Source organism: Narcine bancroftii, chromosome 2 (assembly GCF_036971445.1).
Source record: "Narcine bancroftii isolate sNarBan1 chromosome 2, sNarBan1.hap1, whole genome shotgun sequence".
Classification (NCBI taxonomy): domain Eukaryota; kingdom Metazoa; phylum Chordata; class Chondrichthyes; order Torpediniformes; family Narcinidae; genus Narcine; species Narcine bancroftii.
The window spans coordinates 359,376,708-359,397,132 of NC_091470.1; the positions used below are offsets into that span (position 1 = coordinate 359,376,708).

At 44.3% G+C, this 20,425-nt stretch overlaps 1 protein-coding gene across 1 annotated transcript in view; it reads right to left on the reverse strand.

Annotated features, from left to right (window-relative positions):
• mppe1 (metallophosphoesterase 1) overlaps nt 1–20,425 on the reverse strand; it is a 46,145-nt gene that overhangs the window by 9,951 nt on the left and 15,769 nt on the right. Inside the window, exons 3-7 of the mRNA XM_069922431.1 lie at nt 17,654–17,757; nt 13,108–13,188; nt 8,427–8,535; nt 4,874–4,948; nt 352–474 (exon numbers count right to left, since the gene is read on the reverse strand). Of these exons, the coding sequence (XP_069778532.1) occupies nt 352–474; nt 4,874–4,948; nt 8,427–8,535; nt 13,108–13,188; nt 17,654–17,757 (492 nt within the window). The remainder of the gene's footprint in view (nt 1–351; nt 475–4,873; nt 4,949–8,426; nt 8,536–13,107; nt 13,189–17,653; nt 17,758–20,425) is intronic.

The following is a 20,425-nucleotide window of genomic DNA, read 5'->3' on the forward strand; positions in this document are numbered from 1 at the left end:
TTCATTGTCCCTGATTGACTCGTTATGTGCACAGTTTCTTAACTCCAAAGGAAATGGGCCATTGACCATTTTTCTCAAGCAAAATATTTCAGTAACAATTGGGTCTCGAACTGTGATTCTCAACCTTCCCTTCCCACTCACATCCCACCTTAAACAATCCCTTACTAATCACAGAGCACTGATGGGATTACTTAAAGTAGAAAGGAAAAGTTTGAAAACCACTGGTTTAGAGGGATATGGGCCAAACAGGAAGGTGGGACTAGATTTGGTTGTCATGGGCTGATGGGCCTGTTCCATGCAGTTGGAGGAGAGACATCCATGGCTCTAAATGCCCTTCAGTGCATTCCTTACCTTTTCAGAAGCTTCAATAGACAAGGTGTCAAACCTTTCCTTGAATAACACCTTCTTTTCTTCAGGGGGCGCAGAGTCCTCACCCGTGCACTCCTCATCGCTGACTCGATAAAGGGGATAATGCTGAAGAAGAGTCAGATGCCATAGGAATAAAAGAGAAGGGTCATGATAACTAGGGATGTCAGCATTACAATTACAGACAATTCCCCCAAATAGCGCTCCTAAACATTTGTAGGACTGCTTTAAAAAAGTTTCCAACCATTCCTTATAACTTCAGTCTTCACCACTTTCAGAACCTGGGGGAGTCAAGACCATAAAGGAGCAGATATGGGCTATTCAGCCCATCGAGTCTGCCCCACCATTTAATCATGAGCTGATCCATATTCCCACTCAGCCCCACTGCCCGGCCTTCTCCCCAAAGCCTTTGATTCTTTGGCTAATCAAAAACCAATGTCAAGAATCTACAGCAGCTCTATTGAGTGTCCTGGCCAGCTGTATCACAGTGTGGTACAGTTGCTGCAGAGAAATGGATCAGAGGACCATAAAGAATGGCAGAAAGGATCACTGGAGTCTTCCTTCCCCAACACCCCCCCCCCCCCCACAAAATCGACATATCTATGGGATTGTTGTCTGAAGAGGGTGTGCAAAATCATTGAGGACCTCTTCCACCCCGCACACAACATCTTTCAGCTGCTCCCATCGGGAAAGAGATACAGGAGGATCAGAGCCAGCACCACCAGGCTGAGGAGCAGCTTCTTCCCACGGGCAGTGAGGATGCTGAACGACCAAAGGAGCTGCTCACGCTCACACTCACCCTCCGAGACTCTCATATGCATGAAATGATATTTTATTATATCGATGAATACTTGTCCTGCATATGTATTATTTGCCTGTGTTATATCTGGTTGTGTGTCTACACATTTTGCACCGAGGACCAGAGAACTCTGTTCCCTTGTATGTGTGGTTGTGTGTCTCTTTTGCATGGAGAACTGGAGAATGCAATTTTGTTGGGTTGTAGAACCATTGAACATTACGGCATAGAAACAGGCCCTTCAGCCCTTCTAGTCTGTGCCTCATCCCACTAACCTGTGTCCAATCCATACCTGTCCACATTCTTCTTCAATGTTAAAATTGAGCCCGCATTTACCACTTCAACTGACAGCTCATTCTCACCACACTCTGTGTGAACAAGTTCCCCCTCATGTTCCCTCTAAATTTTTCCCCTTTCACTCTTAACCCATGTCCTCTGATTTGTATCCCAACAACCCTATGTAGAAAAAGACGACCTACATTTACTCCGTATATACACCTCATAATTTTAAATAACCCCACCAAATCTCCAGGGAAATGAGTCCTAATCTGTTGTACTTGCACAATCAGATGACTATAAACTTGACTTGATCAATCTCTGCATTAAATACACCCAACGATCTGGCCTCCATAACTGCCTAGGGCAACAACTTCCACCCTCTGGCTAAAGAAATTCCTCTGTTCCAAATGGATGCCCTTAATTAAGACTCGCAAAAGAGGAATATCAAAAGAATGGGCTTAGATCATGTGCTTCGAGGGAGGTTAAGCCATAGAGTACGCGAGGTGAATGACTGGTTTCTGCGTAATATTTCACAATTCCAGGAGCACCTTTTCATTCCCAGACTGCTGACGTAGCAACATTCAAGTTAAATTGGAGAATCAACAGCCCAAGATGTAGGCTGGTGATCTGGAGGCTTGAATTTCAATCCTAATGCAGCAGCTGAGGAATTTAAATCCAAGAGATTAAATTAATCTGGAAGCAAAATGTTAGCCTGCAGAACTGTAAACACCCACCACACTCACTGATGTTCTTCAGAGAAGGACATTTGCCTCCCACATCCTGCATGTGGCTTTTAACCCCACCCCGGCGACCTCCAAACCCCACCCTCAGTACACCAGCAATGAGGCAAGAGAACAGACAGTAGCCCGGTCCACATGTAGATAAACTAAACCACAACATTTCTAGTGTGCATTAAACTGCAGTGTACATCACCCGCCTTACTTCCTACTCACTGACGAGAAACGTTCCGGTCCTTCAGAAGCTCCATTGCTCGTTTTGCCAGGTTCAGCAGACTTATCCCATTGACCTTGTCCTTTGGAGTTCAGGTCAACTGTGGAGTTCACTCACTTTCCAACCCCTTGCCCTCCCCACTGCCAGGCATTCCCTGACCATATCACCACTCTTTTTCAGTTAACTAATAAAATGAATGCCCCTGGAATTACAGGGACACTATTCCATTAGATAGAAAATTGGCTGATAGGCTGAAAGCAAAGGGTTGAAATTAAGGGATCCTGTTCAGGATAGCTGCCTGTAACAAGCAGCGTTTCGCAGGGGTCGGTCTTGGGGCCGCAGCAGTTTACAATTTATATTAATGATTTGGATTGTGGACTAAATAGTTTTGTGACCAAATTTGCGGATGGCGCTAAGATAGGTGGTGGAGCAGGAACTGTTGAAGAAACTGTAAAATCGCAGAGGGATTTAGACAGATTGGGAGACTGGGCAAATATATAGCAGATAAAGTACAATGTTGAGAAGTTCTACATTTTGGCCGTGGAAATAAACAGGCAGAGAATGATCTGGATGGGGAGTAAATTCAATCCTTGGAGGTGCAAAGGGACCTGGGCGTCCTTGTGTAGAGGAACCTAAAAGTGAATGCCCAGGTGGGATTGGTTGTGAAGAAGGCAAATTCTATGCTAGCATTCATTTCAAGAAGTATAGTATGTAAGAGTAGAGAGGTGTTTATGAGACTCTATGGGGCACTGGTGAGACCCCATCTTGAAAACTATGTACAGTTTTGGGCCCCTATCTTAGAAAGATGTGATGTCGTTGGAGAGGATGCAGAGGAGATTAACTAGGAGGATTCCTGGAATGCAGGGGCTGGCATATGGGGAGTATTTGACAGCTCTTGGGTTGGAGTATAGGAGAGTGAGGGGGGTGGGGGGGGGGGGGATCTCAGAGACATTTCGAATATTGAAAGGTCTTGACAGAGTCAATATGGATAAGATGTTTCCCTTGATGGGTGAGTCGAGGACAAGGGGTCACAAGTCATAAAATTAGAAATGATCCAATCAAGACAGAGAGGAGGAAGAACTTCTATCGTCAGAAGGTCGTGGATTTGTGGAACTCACTGCCGTACAAAGCAGTGGAGGCCAGCTCACTGGGAGCATTTAAACAGGAAATGGATAAGTACCTCATTAGCAAGAGTATCAAGGGATATGGGGGAAAAGCTGTAAATTGGAACTAGGAATTTGGTTTAGCTTTAGTGCATAGTTCTCTAGATGGGGTCTCACCAGTGCCCCATATAGTCATAGAACAGATCCGATGGGCCTAGTGGCCTGCTTCTGTTCCTTTATCTTGTGAACTAACTTGGACTTTATTTATGTTACCCAATGCCTTCAACCCATGGTTCTCAACCTTTATCTTTCCACTCACATCCCACTTTAAGTATTCCCGATGCCATCAGTGCTCTGTGATTAGTAAGTGATTGCTTAAAGGTGTTATGTGGGTGGAAAGAAAAAGGTTGAAAACCACTGTTTTAATCTGATTGACTCGTTATGTGCACGGTTTCAGAACTCCAAAGGAAATGGGCCAATGACAATTTTTCTCAAGCAAAATATTTCAGTAACAATTGGGTCTAGAGCAGTGATTCTCAACCTTCCCTTCCCACTCACCTTAACCAATCCACCTTAACCGATCTCTTACTAATCACAGAGCACCGATGGCATAGGGATTACTTAAAGTGGTATGTGAGTGGAAAGAAAAAGGTTGAGAACCACTGGTTTAAACTTTCTGGAATTCTTGGGGAAGAACAGAGCATGAACAGGGGCTTTAGCCGACACGTCTGTGCCAAACATGATGAACAAAGCAAAGTAAAGCTCTGTTGCTTGCAGACAATAGGTAACCCCCGCCCCCCCCCCCCCCCCCCCCATTCATGTGTCTATCTGGAAGCCTCTTAAATGCTACTATTATATCTGCATCCACCACTATTCCAAATTTGAACATATCCACATTATCACTCAAGACAGGAGCTGATAGGTTTCAACACCAGCCTCTCAAAACACTTCTTCACTGTTGATGCGAGAGCCACTGGTCAAAAGTTATTTTGGCACTCTTCTTGGACACCGGGACGATTGAGGTCTATCTGTTTGAAACAGATGGGCATCACGTCCTCTCAGAGTAAGATGTTGAAGACACCCACAACGCTAAAAATAAATTAGCACTGCACGTCCCCTTTTAAACTCCCCCTCACCTTAAACCACCCTACAGTGTGCAACATCATTTTTCCCACATTCTCAAGGTCAAGGGCATTAGGTGGGGCAGGTGGTTCTCCACCCTAGGCTGGATCACTGGTTAAAGGCAGCCTGAATGAAGATAGACAGAGGGCCAAGGAACAGTGTAAAGAAAATCTTTCCTGCTGCTGGCAATCACAATAAATCTCTCAATGCCAAAGTACCCCACCATAGAAGGATAAGCAAGCAAAACAATTCCTACCTGAAGTAAAATAGGAGCAGAGTCGGGGAATATTCCCTTATCTTTGCAGTTCCCACTGGAATGATTTGGATCCAGCTGTTGGCAAAACATGTTGTGAACATTGTGAAATGTCCCCCTTCAGTTTTGTACAAATAAACATGAATAAAACTTTGCATGGGATTAGCTCACCACAAATTCATTGACTCGTTAATTAGGATGGGTTGGTAGCCTTCCAGCATCTTAAACATGGCAGCATGGCAAAATCGACACAAATTGGTGAGACCTTAACGGAACTTTGGGCTGAAGGGAAGTTAAAGGATGGATGAGAAGTGAAGAATGGGGCAGGGCTCGGAAGAGAAACAAGCAAGGGGAAGCTGGCGGAGAGAACACGCAGGAAGAGGATTTACTGAAAAGCAGACATGCTGGAGATCATTGCAAAGAGGCAGTGATTTCTGATGGGCTGGTGCCACAGAGGGGATTGGCCAAACTGGACTGGACTGTGGGCAACAGTGCAGAACCACTAGGATAGAATGGACAGATGGTCAGAGTTCAATGACTACTAAAGCATCACAATACAACGGCAAAAATCAGTGGACATGGTACACCAGTCACCAATGTGGAATCTCCGCTACTGCCATTGGGCCAAAACTCAGAACATTAAAGATCCCAACTGGATATAGCTTGGCCACAGCTCTTCCATGCCCATTCTCTCTGAGGATGCAGTAAAGATAAAGAGGGCGTTGCAGTGGAATTGATCAACAAGGACTCAGGCCTGATACTGGGAAGTAGCAGTGGGTGACAGGTTGTACCAAAGATTGGTGGAAGGTGCATCTTGTGAAAGAAGAGCACCCAGAAGGTGTGATGTTGCAGGTTATGTAGAGGCCAGAGGGGTATTGATGCAGGATAGTGGGAGCCGTGATCTCACACAGATACTCCTGATGAGGTGAATTGCCAATGTACTCACTTCCCCAAGAACCCATAACCCACTAGAATGGGCCTAAAAATCATGGCCCTTAAAATCTGGATGTTTTGGAACCTTCATCATCATTTCTTGCAAGGAAATTGGTAACTTTTTGGAGTGGATTGGAATGTGGTGATCTCCTTTGAGTTGTAACATTTTTGAAATAAGACCAGCCAGTTCCAGATGAGCATCAGATTTATTATGATGGCCTTAGCAGTAGCAAAAAAATGTATAACGCCAATTTGGAAATCGGAAGAGAGCCTGAGAATACAGCAATGGTACATGGAAATGAATAAATGTATTCCATTGCAAAAAATAACATATAATTTAAAAAATAAATTTGGGAACAAATTTGGGAACCATACATGGAACATAACAGCGAGGGCTTGCCTCGGACCTCCACCCCCTAAAATGATAAGAAGACAAAATGACTTAACCCAGTGTGTAAAAGTAGATGACACATTTTTCATTGTGTGATGATGTTGTTTAATGGTTTTATTGTATTCTATATGTTGAATGTTTATTGGTTTTGGAGGGGGGTGGGAAGGGAGGGGGGAGGGAAGGTAGGGGGAAAAAAGGGGAGAAAGTGCCACTGTGTATATTTAAGAAGGAAATGTTTGTATGTATTTTGATTGATATGGTTCGCAGTGTGAAAAATAATTTTTTTTTAAAAAAAGATACCCACGGAGTGACATTGCCCCCTGTGGGAGGCTAGGTCACGGCCACAGGCAATCCTGAAGGACGCACTGAACGTTTGCATTAATGGGGAGGATGGTAGAAAGCGATTCGAAAGCAGCAATGAAATGGTTAACTGACAGAACAGTAGTGACTCAGCCGAGGAAAAGAGAAAGGACTCCAAAGGCTGTGGGGACGCGTGGAGCAGCAGGGCCAACTAGACAGAGCGATCTGAGAAACACAGGAGGGGAGGGCAGGAGACAACAAAGGAAATACATGGTTCTAGGAGGGGGAAAACAGTGTGGTCACAGCTGTACTGCAGATCACAGGCTGCATAACAATCTTTCATTTTCCCTTTCAAAATAGACCGTTCTTAATTTGCATTTGAATAAAGGTCATGGCACAAAGAAGTGAACTAGAGTCATAATGATAATTGAGCATAGAGTTTGTATCACACTTTAATTATTTACACATGTAGAATGGGAAGTAAATCACCAAACATCCGTACTATCCAAGCTCGTCCCATTTGCCCGCATTCTGCCCGTATTCCTCTAAACCAGCAATTCTCAACAGCTCGCGCCCCCCCCCCCCCCCACCACCACTTCCTGGTGGCGGAGGGCCAGCCCACAGCACATTCGAGTTAACACTAGGCTTTCTTTTCACCTCACATAACATTTTTTTTAAATGTAATCGGTAGGTGAGAAGCATAGAAGAATCCGAAACTTGAATGCTTCACAGGGATGGGGGGCCCATGAACTGAGGGCAGAGTCGAGAATGGCTGCTCTAGACTTTTCCTGTCCATGCATCTATCTTTTGAATTAAGCAATTGACCCTGTTTTGACCACTTTTTTTGGCAGCTTGTTCCATATACCCACCACACTCTGAGCCAAAAGAAAGGTGCCTTCCAAACTTTTCCCTCATCTACTCGGAGGGAAAAGGCTATGACTATTTTCCTTGCCTCTGCCCCTCAAGGTGCCCCCTCAGTCTCCTATGCTTCAGGGAGAAAATTCCCAGCCTTTAACAAACTTCATTTACATAAACAAACGTACAAAATAAATGAAAATAGTGCAAGGAATATAGGCAGTGAGGTAGTAGTGTCCGTATTCATTCAGGAACACGACGGCAGAGGGGAAGCAGCCATCCTTGAGCCGCTGAGTGCTGGTCTTCAGGGTTCTGTACCTTCCTCTCCTCCCCGCTCCCCCCACCCCCACAATGGTAGCAGAGTGAAGAGGGCATGTCCTGGGAAGTCCCAACAACAGGGCATATTAACTGGTACCTCGATGCTTTGTTATAGCCACAGAATTGTACGTCACCAAACGCTCTCAAACTTCTGCCGTGGAGAGCATCCTGGCTGGTTGCATCACCTAAACGCCAACACTTAGGACAAGAAGAAACTCCAGAGGGTCTTTAACTCAGCCAGCGACATCACAGGCACCAGACTTCACTCCATCAAGGACATCTACAAGAGGCGGTGTCTGAAGAAAGCAGCCTCTGTCCTCAAGGACCGCCACAACCCAGGCCATGCCCTGTTCACACTGCTATAATCGGAGAAAAGCTACAGGAGTCGAAAGACGAGCGTTCAACGGCACAAGGGCAGCTTCTTCCCCGCTGCCACCAGATTCCTGAATGATCAATGGACCACAGACACTGCCTTACTTTGTCATTATCTTACACTATTTTTATTTTGTAAGGTGGTTTATATAAAATGTTTGCACTGTGATCCTGCCACACAGTGACAGTGAACTCAGATTCTGAAAATAGGAGGCAGCTGCTATGCCCATTTTTAAAACAATTATTTGCCCGACCTGGTTCTCAAAAATGATGATGAATCACCTTCCACCTCTTTACTGGCAGTGCCTTGGCAACCCACTAACTGCATGTGCATTGCAATTAATAACTGCTGGCATTCCATCAGTCCTGCAAATCGTGTTAACCCACCTGTCGGGAGCAATTCAGTGCCAGGGAGAGCTGAAGGAGATCATTTTCTACTTTCTTGCAAATGGAGCAACCATCCCCTTGCAGAGCAACGCTGTTGACCAGAACAAAACTGCAAACACAAAGGGCAGCATAAATCTTTCGTCTATTTGCATGGCGAACAAGTACATCTCTTTAAATGCCGGCGAGTTTCACTTTGTCCGCTCGGAACCAAGGTCAAGTCCCAACAAAAACAAAATGCCAACTTAATCCCGACCTCTCAGCATCGCCCACTGCTGCACCAGCTGCCTACAATACACAATCAAATCACGTCCAGCCAATATTTATTCTGGGCTTCCATCCATTAAAATTGCAGCAACATGTTTTAATTTAACACTTTAAAAGCATCAGGGGGAGAACGGTTAGCGCAACGCTATTACAGAGCCAGCGACCTGGGTTTGAATCCAGTTCTGACTGTATGGAGTTTGCATGCTCTCTGCCTCGGTTTCCTCCCACCCTCCAAAATATACAGGGGTTACAGGTTAAATTTGTGTGCAATTGGGCAGAATCTGCTTCTACTTTGCTGTAAATAAATTTAATTTAGATCATAGATAGTTTCATTCCACTGTTTGCCCCTGCACGACCATAGAATAAACTGAAAAACTGTGCTGACCAACTGGCCAATCTTTTCATGGGCATCTTCAATATTGCACCCCAACAGTGCACACTTGTTTTAAACAGGACTCAATCGTATGCGTCGGTGTCCAAGAGTGTAGTAATCTGCCTGAATTACTGTTGGCCAGTGGCATTCACACCCACAGTAATGAAGTGTTTTGAGGGGCTGGTGTGGCACATCAGCACCTGCCTGAGCGACAACTTGGACCCATTCCAATTTGCCTACCGCAGCAACAGGTCTAGAGCATATGCTATCTCAATGGCTCGACAATTCCTGGAACACCTGCAGAGCAAAGATGCATACATCAGGATGTTCCTTATTGCCTACATTTTGGCTTTCAACATGATCATCGATCATCCCCTCAAAGCTAATCAGCAAACTCCAAGACCTGAGGCTCTACACCCCACTGTGTAACTGGATCCTGGATTTCCTCACCTCCAGACTACAATCAGTGGTATTGACTGGGACTCCCACATTATAAAAGAACTGGATGGCTTGGAGTTTGTCAAACGTGTTCCGGAAACTTTTCTAAATTAATATACAGAGGTGCCAACTAGAGAGAGTCCAATACTGGATTTCCCATTAGGGATCGAGATAGGACAGGTGACAGATGTACGTGTAGGGGAACATTTTGGGTCCAGTGATCATAATCCCATTAGTTTCAAGTTAATTATGGTGGAAGATGGGTCTGGCCTCGGGTTGAGATTCCAAATAGGAGAAAGGCCAATTTTGAGGAAATGAGAAAGGATCTAGAATGCATGGATTGAGATAAATTGTTTTTGGGCAAGGGTATGCGAGGTAAATAGAGAACCTTCAAAAAGGTGAAATTTTGAGAGTACAGAGTTTGTATGCTCCTCTCAGGATTCAAGGCAAGGTTAGTAGGCATAGGGAACCTCTGTTCTTGCAAGTGCCATCAGGAAAGAGGTATAGATGCTACATTAGTCGCACCACCTGGCTCAGAAACAGTTGCTATCCTTCCATCACCAAACTCAACAACAGACTCAGACCCTCACTTTACACCAGCGGTTCTCAACCTTTCCACTCACATCCCACTTTAAGTATCCCCTATGCTCTGTGATTAGTAAGGGATTGCTTAAGGTGGTATGTGGGTAGAAAGAAAAAGTTTGAAAACCACTGCTTTACACATTATTTATTACTAAATATTTTTTTCTCTATTTGCACAGTTTGTTTAAATTTTATTTCTCTGTTTTGTATACACATCTTTTCTTGAGTACAGTTTACACTACAGATAACTGCCTGGCCAGTAAAAAAAAACAATCTCAGGGTTGTATGTGATGTCATCTATGTATTCTGACAAAATTGGGGCTTGAAACAATTTGGCCCCACCCCACAAGCCTTTTGAAAAATCCAGTTGGCCCCTCTCTCCATTCCCACTGATTTCTCCCTCATCTCTGAGAGAAACAGAAATCTCACGCATACTGGAACTCAAAACATTAAACCAGTGCTTCTCAACCTTTTTCTTTCCACTCACATCCCACTTTAAGTATTCCCTAAGCCGTCAGTGTTCTGTGATTAGTAAGAGGTTGCTTAAGGTGGTCTGTGGGTGGGAAGAAAAAGGTTGAGAACCACTGCATTAAACTGTGGCTTAGTCTACAGCGGAGACTTCATGCAACAAATGCCATTGAAAGCTCGTTCATTTAGGAGACTGATCGAGTCAACTTCCTTTAATGTCTCCAGACAGGATAACAAAGTAAATAAATCGCAATAAATTTGCTTTTCTAAGAGCTACTAGCATACAATATGCAGGATTTGGTTTTTCTTTTGCTACACACTTTCCGTACACCTGAATTGTTAAGTGAAGTAAAACACGAAAGTCTGCAGAAGCAATGATTGAAGTAAAAAAAAACACAAAGCTGGACAAACTCGGCAAGTCAAACAGTGTACTTCATGTAACATTTATATGATGTATATTTTGCTCTATAAAGTATGCTATTTGACCTGCTGAGTTTCTCCAGCTTTGTGTTTTTAATCTGAATTTTTACGACTGTATTACTTGAGAAAAAAAAAGGTCAGAACTAAGCAGCAAGGTTGACAGAGCTTTTCTCTTTGGACCGATGAAGGATGAGAGATGACTTCATAGGTATGGATGGGGAATACACCCAAATTTATAACAAAAATGTTCGATGCTCTCCACAGTGAAAGTGCAAAACCAGGGTTGCAGAGGTCAAGGGAAAGATGGGAGTTGGACTTGGTGATTTTAGAAAGAAGCTGGTCAGATTTGTGTAAGGACAACATTGACGTTAATTATAAATGCAGGATCTGGACTGCTTCAGTATAATTTTATTTTTTTAAAAAATCAATTATATCTAACCCCACAAAAGTTACACAGATCAAAAGCTGAAGTTCCAGAGATGTGTTTCAGATATGGGGCTGAGAGAGGAACTTTTCTATATGCCACATAGTTGGCATAAAAGTGAGCCCATTTTGGCAAGAAATTGCAGAAAAATTTAGCAGGCTAACAGGAGTGGCCTTCAAGGGTGACCCGGAGCTATCTTCTTTTCTTTGGCTTGGCTTCGCGGACGAAGATTTATGGAGGGGGTAAAGGTCCACGTCAGCTGCAGGCTCGTTTGTGGCTGACAAGTCCGATGCGGGACAGGCAGACACGGTTGCAGCGGCTGCAGGGGAAAATTGGTTGGTTGGGGTTGGGTGTTGGGTTTTTCCTCCTTTGCCTTTTGTCAGTGAGGTGGGCTCTGCGGTCTTCTTCAAAGGAGGTTGCTGCCCGCCAAACTGTGAGGCGCCAAGATGCACGGTTTGAGGCGATATCAGCCCACTGGCGGTGGTCAATGTGGCAATGACAAATTGACCAAATAGCAAATCTCATTTATAAAAATAGCGCAGGCGGTAGCAAAAAAATGTATCGCGATCACTTGGAAGTCCAACTCCCCTCTACTCATAGCACGATGGACTGCAAAAATGAACAGCTGTATACCCATGAAAAAAAAAATCACACAACTTAAAAGAATAAATATAACATTTTTGTAAAGGACTGGCAGCCGTACCTGGACTACATCGGGGCCCATATACAGTAATAAACAGGAGAGTAAAGAACCTCTTCAGGGTAGGCATCCCATGAAGAGATTTCAGAATTTTGCAATAGACAGGACTAAAATAGAAAAGTCTGCGGACACCATGATTGAAGTAAACACACAATGCTGGAGAAATTCAGCAGGTCAAACTGTGTATTTTATTTGCTAAATATTTGTTTATTTGTTTAACCTGCTGAGTTTCTCCCAACATTTTGTGTTTACTTCAATCATGTTGTCTGCAGACCTTCATGTCTTACTCAAGCAGGGACTATGGCCACTTAAGGACTAGAAATGAACGCTTAAAGCCGTGAGTCGGGCATTTCAGGGTGAACTTGATGCAGAGAGGACAGTGGAACCTGGCAAGTCTTTTAGATAATGTGGCATGTTCATCTTTTGCTCCTTAGAATGGGACTGACATGATTACACCTGAAACTTCATCCAACAACGCTACCTGACCTGCTGAGTGCTTTGGAGTCTCGATGAAAGGTTTTGGTCCAATATATGGACCGTTCCTTTTCTCTTACTGATGCTGCTCAACCTGCTGGCCTCTTCCAGCAGACGCGTTGAGCTTAAAATGCAACTGGGCTTTTCGCCAACACCACTGTCCCTCACACCCCGACCTTTTCAATGAGCCTTCCTCGCTAGTTGATGGAGTGTCAGTTCGAAACTAGTCTTGCAGCTTTAGACTACGTGGATTACAGAGCACGCCATCATTCCTGCCAACACAATCAACTTAAAATCCATGCTTCTGTCGCTGAACGCCCCAGCTTATCACTCAGAAGGAACCAGAGAAGGGCTTCCCCAAAGCTAGATTCTGACCTTTTCCATGGTAGGTTTGTTCATTCAAAGAAAAGGAAAATCAAATTAAGAAACACAGCAGCTTCTCCCCTCATTACTTCTCCACATCCCCTGGGATACAGGTCACTCACTCTTCAATGAATCGACCCCCACAGAAGGGAAAGCAAATCAGAAGTCCACTTACTTTACACCTTTCCTTGACACCACCTTGGCAGAGGTGAAGTTAAATGTATGCTCAAACCTCTGTAGTTTGTACCAATCCATCCTGTGAAAGTGTGTCAAACAAGAACGCACCTTATTTTTGTTAAAAAATCAAGTTTCAAGCCAAAATATGCCCCTCTTGAAGCACCCAGAGAACATCAGGAGAAGACAGGGGCTGCAAAGCAAGCCAACTCCTCGATAAACAAATCTGCATCACACACACAAGGGCAAATGCCAAATAACACGTCTTCCCCAGCCTGGGTGATGCGACACTTTAAAGAAAGTTTTCAAACAAACTAATACAAGGCACCCAAAAAGGAGCAATTCATGCACAAACATCAATCTACATTCTGCACAGAGCATGGGTGGATGGTGTTGACACAGGCAAGAAATTCAAGAGATTCACATGAGAGATTGTAAATGGTGGAGGAGCAGTGGCTCACATGGAGTCTAACCCAGGGGCCGTGCTGAGTAATGGTCAGGAGGCCGTTATGACTGAAACAGAGGCAGTAGTGATCAAGTTCGAACGCGGTGGTTCTACACAGGAACATAATAGGAGCAGGAGTTGACCATCTCACCTGTCGCATCTGCTCCGCCAATCAATAAGATCACAGCTAATCTGGATGTGGACTCAGCTCCATTTACCTGCCTGTCCCCCTATTCTTCAAAAATCTACCCATGTCTTAAATACATTTAATGAGCGAGATTCTACTGCTTTATTGGACAGAGAATTCCACAGATTCACTACCCTCTGGGAGAAGTAGTTCTCATCTCCATTTTAAAAGCACTCCTTTGACCCCTGAGGCGATGCCCCCTCATTTTAATCTTGAGTGGAATCAACCTCCTTGCTTCCATCTTAATCTATACCTTTCATAACATTTCCCCACCCCTCCCCTTTTCATCTTGTCGACTCCAATGAGTATAGTCCCAGTCCACTCAATCTATCGAAGCTGGGACCTCAGCAGGGGCCTGCCTTTTGCTCGAAACCTAAAGAGGCCAATCCGCAGGCACCAATGTCTTCAAGGTAATTGGTGGTGAGGTAGCTTGATATGGGGGCTCGAGCTCGAGCTCGAGCTCTGCTTCCAGAGGTGGCGGGGGCAGCTGGATCTGCCACCATTCCGAAGGGACATCCTTCGGTTTTTTTCTCTGCGAGATGGTGCAGGAGCTTGGCAACTCTTTGCCCGCCTTTGAAACGGCATGCAAAAGAAAGCCCTTCTCTGCATCTTGGTCAAAGGTGTCACGCCAGGCTGTTGTCTCCCCTAAACTTTTCTCGCTTCGCTTTGTACAGAGTGCTGGCTGAAGGGGTACCAGGTATTGGAACTAGGATGCCAAGGGCTTTCTGATCAAGTCGGAGGTTTGGAGCTGCAGCTCAGATTGCCGATGGACTGGGCTGCGTGTGGCTGCAGGAGCGCTGGAGGCGAATCCACAGACACTCGGTGACCCTGGGGGGGGGGGGCTGCTTCGCTTTCTCAGAATGCGAGAGGCCCCGGCAATTTCTGCTGATAGCAAATCTGTCTGCCTTACAGCTGACGAAAGCAAACTTTATGTAATATTGCATATTATTCTATCATATTATTGTAAAGGGACCTTAAAAATATCTGAACAGTTGAGGGCAGCCTACGACCAGATAACCCTGGATGGATCTATTCACTCGTGACGCCTTCCGCAGCCAAAGCAGCAGAAATTGAACCTCCAGGGACTACATACACAACTGATGTTTTATATTTGTCCAGCATACTGCAAATAGACCAGTAAACATCTTAAATGAAGTATGTCTCAATCAGATCACTGTCACATTCTCTAAACTCCAGTCAGTATCGGACAACCTATTCCCTAGATAGCCATCAGAGAGCAACAGGCCCATCAGATCACCACCAGCTGTCAAATATTCTTTTTAAATTCTCCCCATATTCTCATCAACTCCCCCTCGATTCTACGACTCCACTCTACACTTGTGTAAATTTATGGTGGCTAATAAACCGAACAACATGCATGCCTTTAGGATGTTGGGAGGAAATGAGGAAGCATACAAGTTCTACACAGGACAGCACCAAAAGTCAGGATTGAACTCAGGTCTCTGATGACGCGAGTCAGTGGCTCCACCAGCTGTGCCATCTTATCACTAATTGACAGAGGGAGCTTCCACTGCATTGCTTTCATGTGATTTTCATAGAACACTGTAGCATAGTACAGCCCTTCGGCCCACGACGTTATGCTGATCTATATATTCCTACCAAAAGGAAAAACTAAACCCTTCCTAGCTCGTAACCCTCTTTTTCTTTCGTCCATGTGCCCAAGTCTTCTCAACGTCCCTAATGTTTCAGCTTCCACTACCACCCCTGGCAAGGCATTTCAGGCACCCACAACTTTGTGTCAAAAAGCTTGTATCCCTGTTGTCTCCCCTAAAGCTTTCTCGCTTCGCTTTGTACAGAGTGCTTCTCGCACTATGGGAAAAAGGCACTGGCTGCCTGTCTTATCTATGCCTCTCAGAATCTTGTAGACCTCTCATCCTTCCACACTCCAAAGAAAAAAGCCCCAGCTCTACTAAACTTACCTCATAACACTTTTTTTTCCCCAATCCAGACAACATCCTGGTAAATCTCCTCTTCACCCTCTCCTATGCTTCCACATCCTTCCTATAATGAGGCGACCAGAAATGAACACAATACTCTAAGTGTGGTCTCACCAGAGATTTGTAGAGTTGCAACACAACCTCTCGACTCGAACTCGAATCCCAATATCTAATAGGCCATCCTATCAACCTTGAGAGATGTATAGATATGGACCCCAAGATTCCTCCACACTGTTAAGTATCTGGCCATTATTGATGTACTCAGCCTTCAGATTTGACCTTCCAAAATGCATCACCTCACACTGATCCAGATTGAACTCCATCTGCCATTTTCCCACTCAACTCTGCACCTGGACTACATCCTGTTGTAACCGATGATAGGGATGTTGGTTCAGGGACAAAAACAGTGGCCATTTCTCAGTTTGATCCCACTAAAGCCCTGAACAATTGCACCAACCTCCTTTCCTCTTAACTCAGTCATCACCTTCTTCCAAATTACTTGCTCCAAATAAACTTCCCACATGTCACGGACCAGCACAAGCTCTGTCCATGCATGAACATCTGGTTTATCTTTATCTAAATAAAGTATTCTGCCTCACTAACTTCAGTTTACTTACGTATCAATGTTCATTAAGAGCACTGAGCAAACTGGAGCAGAGAAAGCTACCAAGGTGCTTCCACAAGGCAAATCTCTTGCTTTCCTCAGAAATCCATTATGAGTGAATGGCCAGATGTTTATAAATCCTGGGCAGTTTGTATATTTCTGAGCCACATTCTCGTTTAACTGCATGTCATGACTTGACCTATACATTACTGTAATCCAGGTTTCTGACCATCTCTCTGTGGCCACTGGAACCACAGTGAACACAATGAAATAACCACACAAGGCATTTCTAGGATGAATCAAATGGATTTACTCTGCATCTCCCACACAACCTTTTAAAAGCCAGAATCCATGCGCACAACAGCCATTGATGTCATCACGCACTGATGTCACATGGCTGGCTCAATGCCTCCTGGGAGTTGTAGTGCCACCATGGTACCCCTCCACCTCCATCTATTAAAAATATAATCACAAAGAAGTTGGTTTGCAGGTGCAGCAGGCTATCAAGGTGGCAAATGGAACGTTGGCCTTCGTTGCTGGAAGGATTGAATTTGAGAGCACGGAGGTTATGCTGCAACTGTACAAAATACTGGAGAGGCTGCATCTGGAGTACTGGTGGCGATACAGTCAAGGTTCACCAGGCTCTTTCCAGGGACGAAGGGGATTGGCCTATGAGGAGTGATCGCGTCATCTGGGACTGGAATTTGGAAGAATGAGGGGAGCTGACAGAAACATATCAAAATTATGAAAAACATAAATAAAATTGAGGTAAGCAAGTTGTTCCCACTGGTAGGGGAGAACTAGGGGACAAGGCCTCAAAATTCAGGGTAACAAATTTAGGACGAAGATGAGGAGGACCTGTTTTTCCTCCAGAGAGTGATGAATCTGTGTAATTCACTGCCCATTGAAGCAACCTCAGCAAGTATATTTAAGACCAGGTTGGATAGATTTCTACAACATGAAGGAATTAAGGGATTTGGGGAAAAGACAGGAATGTGGAGTTGAGCCCATCATCAGATCAGCCACAATCGCATTGAATGGTGGAGCAGGCCTTTCTAACTTTAACCAAATTTGGAGAAACTGGGCTTGAGGCATTCGCCAAGACCAAACCTCCATTAGGACACTCAGAACCTGAACTATCTAGGGTCAGACTGCAGAGTTTGAACCGTGGATGGTAAATTAAAACGTTCAGTAAAAAATCACACGCAGAAATTGAAATTAAAGGAAGGAATACATGAGAGTGAATTAAAAGATTGTGTGGGGGTTTTTTTTAAAAAAAGGTCAGCAAGTGAAAACTTTAAGGAATGGGATTCTGGACCCCTCTGTAAAGAAGTCAGTTTGCATTCTACTCACTCGTGATGGAAGCCGATATCGTGATTTCCAACGACGACAAACAATTCCGTGCTGGTAGAATGTCTGAACATGGTCTGAAAACGCCTCACATCTTCTTTAAAATCCTAGCAATTATTAATTGTAGGAGAAAGACGATTAGAGCCTCACAGCTTTTCATGAGATTTGAAACATCATCCAATGAAGAAACCAAAAGTCTACCTGATCCAATCTCTTTTTTCCTTGTTTAGATATACTGCACAGTAACAGGCCCTTCCAGCCCACAAGCCCGGTGTAACCTATAACTGCCTGGAACATTTTGAATGGTGGGAGGAAACAGGAGCACCCGAGGAAACCCACGCAGGCACAAGAACATACAAACTCCTTTCAGACGGCACCCGATTCGAACCCCAGTCAGTGGCGCTGTAACAGTGTCGCCCTCACCGCAATGCTGGACATGCCGCACCCTTCCTCTCAACAGAACAAAAAACAATGCTGCCCAGAAGTGACGAGGCAGACTCTGCCCTTTGTCGTGACGAGGCAGACTCTGTCCTTTGTCGTATCGTACCGTGGAATGCTCTGGCACCATGGCCATTTCCCCAGACTTTTGAGGTCTAATGGAAGCAAAATACCAGGGATACTGGAATTCCAAAATAAAAACAGGAAATACTCAGTTTGTCAAAACCACACAGAGTACTTTTTTTGGATGTCAACCCCAATTCAATGCCTCAAAAAAAAAATGTTGCCTGATCTGTTCAGTGCTTCTGGCATTTTGTTTCTAATCTTCCCTTATTGCATTAGAAGTGAAAGCTTATCATGGACCTGCTATGAGGCCCTGTTGTGGTTCCTGGTTCAGTTGGCAAGAGGTGAATCCCCCAAACAGGAATTCATCCTGGACTCCTTCACTTTCAGCTCAAACCTCATCTGACTCCTAATGAGAACCACTGGTCTTCCTCAATGAAATTCACATCAAGGGAGTTTTGGTACAAACTAGTCTCTCCTCAGTCCCATGCTGGTTGTAAGGTTAATTGGCCAATGTAGCCTTGCATCCAATACTCCATCACCAGCCGTGCCTTCAGCAGCCATGATCCCAAGCTCTCCAATTCATTCTGTAAATCTCTCGCCCTCTCTCTACTCCTTGTGGCTTTGAACAAAATTTCATTTTAGAACCAAAGAAACAGGCCATTCAACCCTTCCAGTCTGTGCCGACCAATAAAACTAGCTAGTCCCACTGACCTACTCTCATTCCATAACCCTCCAGATCTCTCCTATCCATGTATTTATCCAATTTATTTTTAAAACAAGAATGAATCTGCATTCACTACATCAGATGGCAGCTCATTCCACACTCCCACTACTGAGTGAAAAACTTTCCCCTAATGTTCCCCTTATACCTCTCCCCTTTCAGCCTAAAGCTACAACCTTTCGCATTTATCCCCCCCACCCAATCTAAGTGGAAACATCCTATTCCCATCTACTCTGTCCACACCCCTCAATCTTATAAACCTCTATCAAGTCTCCCCTCAGTCTTCTTCGTTCCATAATTAGTCTTTCCCGATAACTCAACTCCTGAAGACCCGGCAACACCTTAATAAATCTTCTCTGCACTCTTTCAATCTTATCGATATCTTTCCTGCTACTGGGCGACCAGAACTCCACACAATATTCTAATAATATTAACTAGAAGCAGGAACTGGCCAGTTTGCAACTCTAGTCAGCTCCTTATTTAGACTCAAATTATGGATGATAAGATTTCAACTCTACATTGTTGTGGTAACATTTGATTCACTTGTTTAACCAAGAATCTATTTATCCTGGTCTTAAAAATGGCCAACCACTCAGATCCACAGCCTTTTGAAGAAATTTCTAAAGAGAGAACTGAGATTTTTTTAAAAACTGAATCAAATTTTCCAACTATTTAGACCATAAGATATAGAAGAAATAGGCTATTCAGCCCATCAAGTCTACCCTGCAATTTAATCCATTTTCTTACTTAGTCCCACTGCCTGGCCTTCTCCCTACAACTCTTAACGCCCTGACTAATCAAGAAGCTATCAACCTCTGCCTTAAATACACCCAATGGCCTGGCCTCCACAATGCCTGTGGCAACAAATTCCACAGATTTACCACCTTCTGGCCAAAGAATTTCCTCCACATTTCTGTTCTAAGTGGGTGCCCTTCAATCCTGATGATGTTCCTCTTGTCCTGAACACTCCTGCATGGGAAACAACCTTTCCACATGCCTTTCAATAGTCAAAATGTTCCAATGAGATTTCCCCCTCATTCTCCTAAATTCCAACGAGTACTAGCCAAGAGCTGTCAAACGCTCCTCCTATGAAAACCCTTTCATTCCCAGAATGATCCTTTCCAACATCAGCACATCCTTTCTTAAACGAGGAGCCCAAAACTGCTTACAAAACTCCAAGTGAGGTCTCACCAGTACCTTATGGAGCCTTAACATCACATCCCTGCTCTTATATTCAATTCCTCTTGAAATTAATGCCAGCATTGCATTTGTTGTCTTCACCACCAATCCAATGTGCAAGTAAGTGTACCTTCACGCTATCCTGCACAAGGACTCCCGGGTCCCTTTGCATTTGGATATTTTCAATTTTCTCCCCATTAAAAAAAAGTCTGCCCATTTTTTTTTTCTACCCAAGTGCGCGACTGTACACATTCTGACTTTGCATTTAATTTGCCACTTCTCTGTCCATTCCACTAATCCTCTGCAGCCTCCCCGTTTCAACACTACCTGCTTTTCCACCATGACACCTGCAAAATTGGCCACAAAGCCAT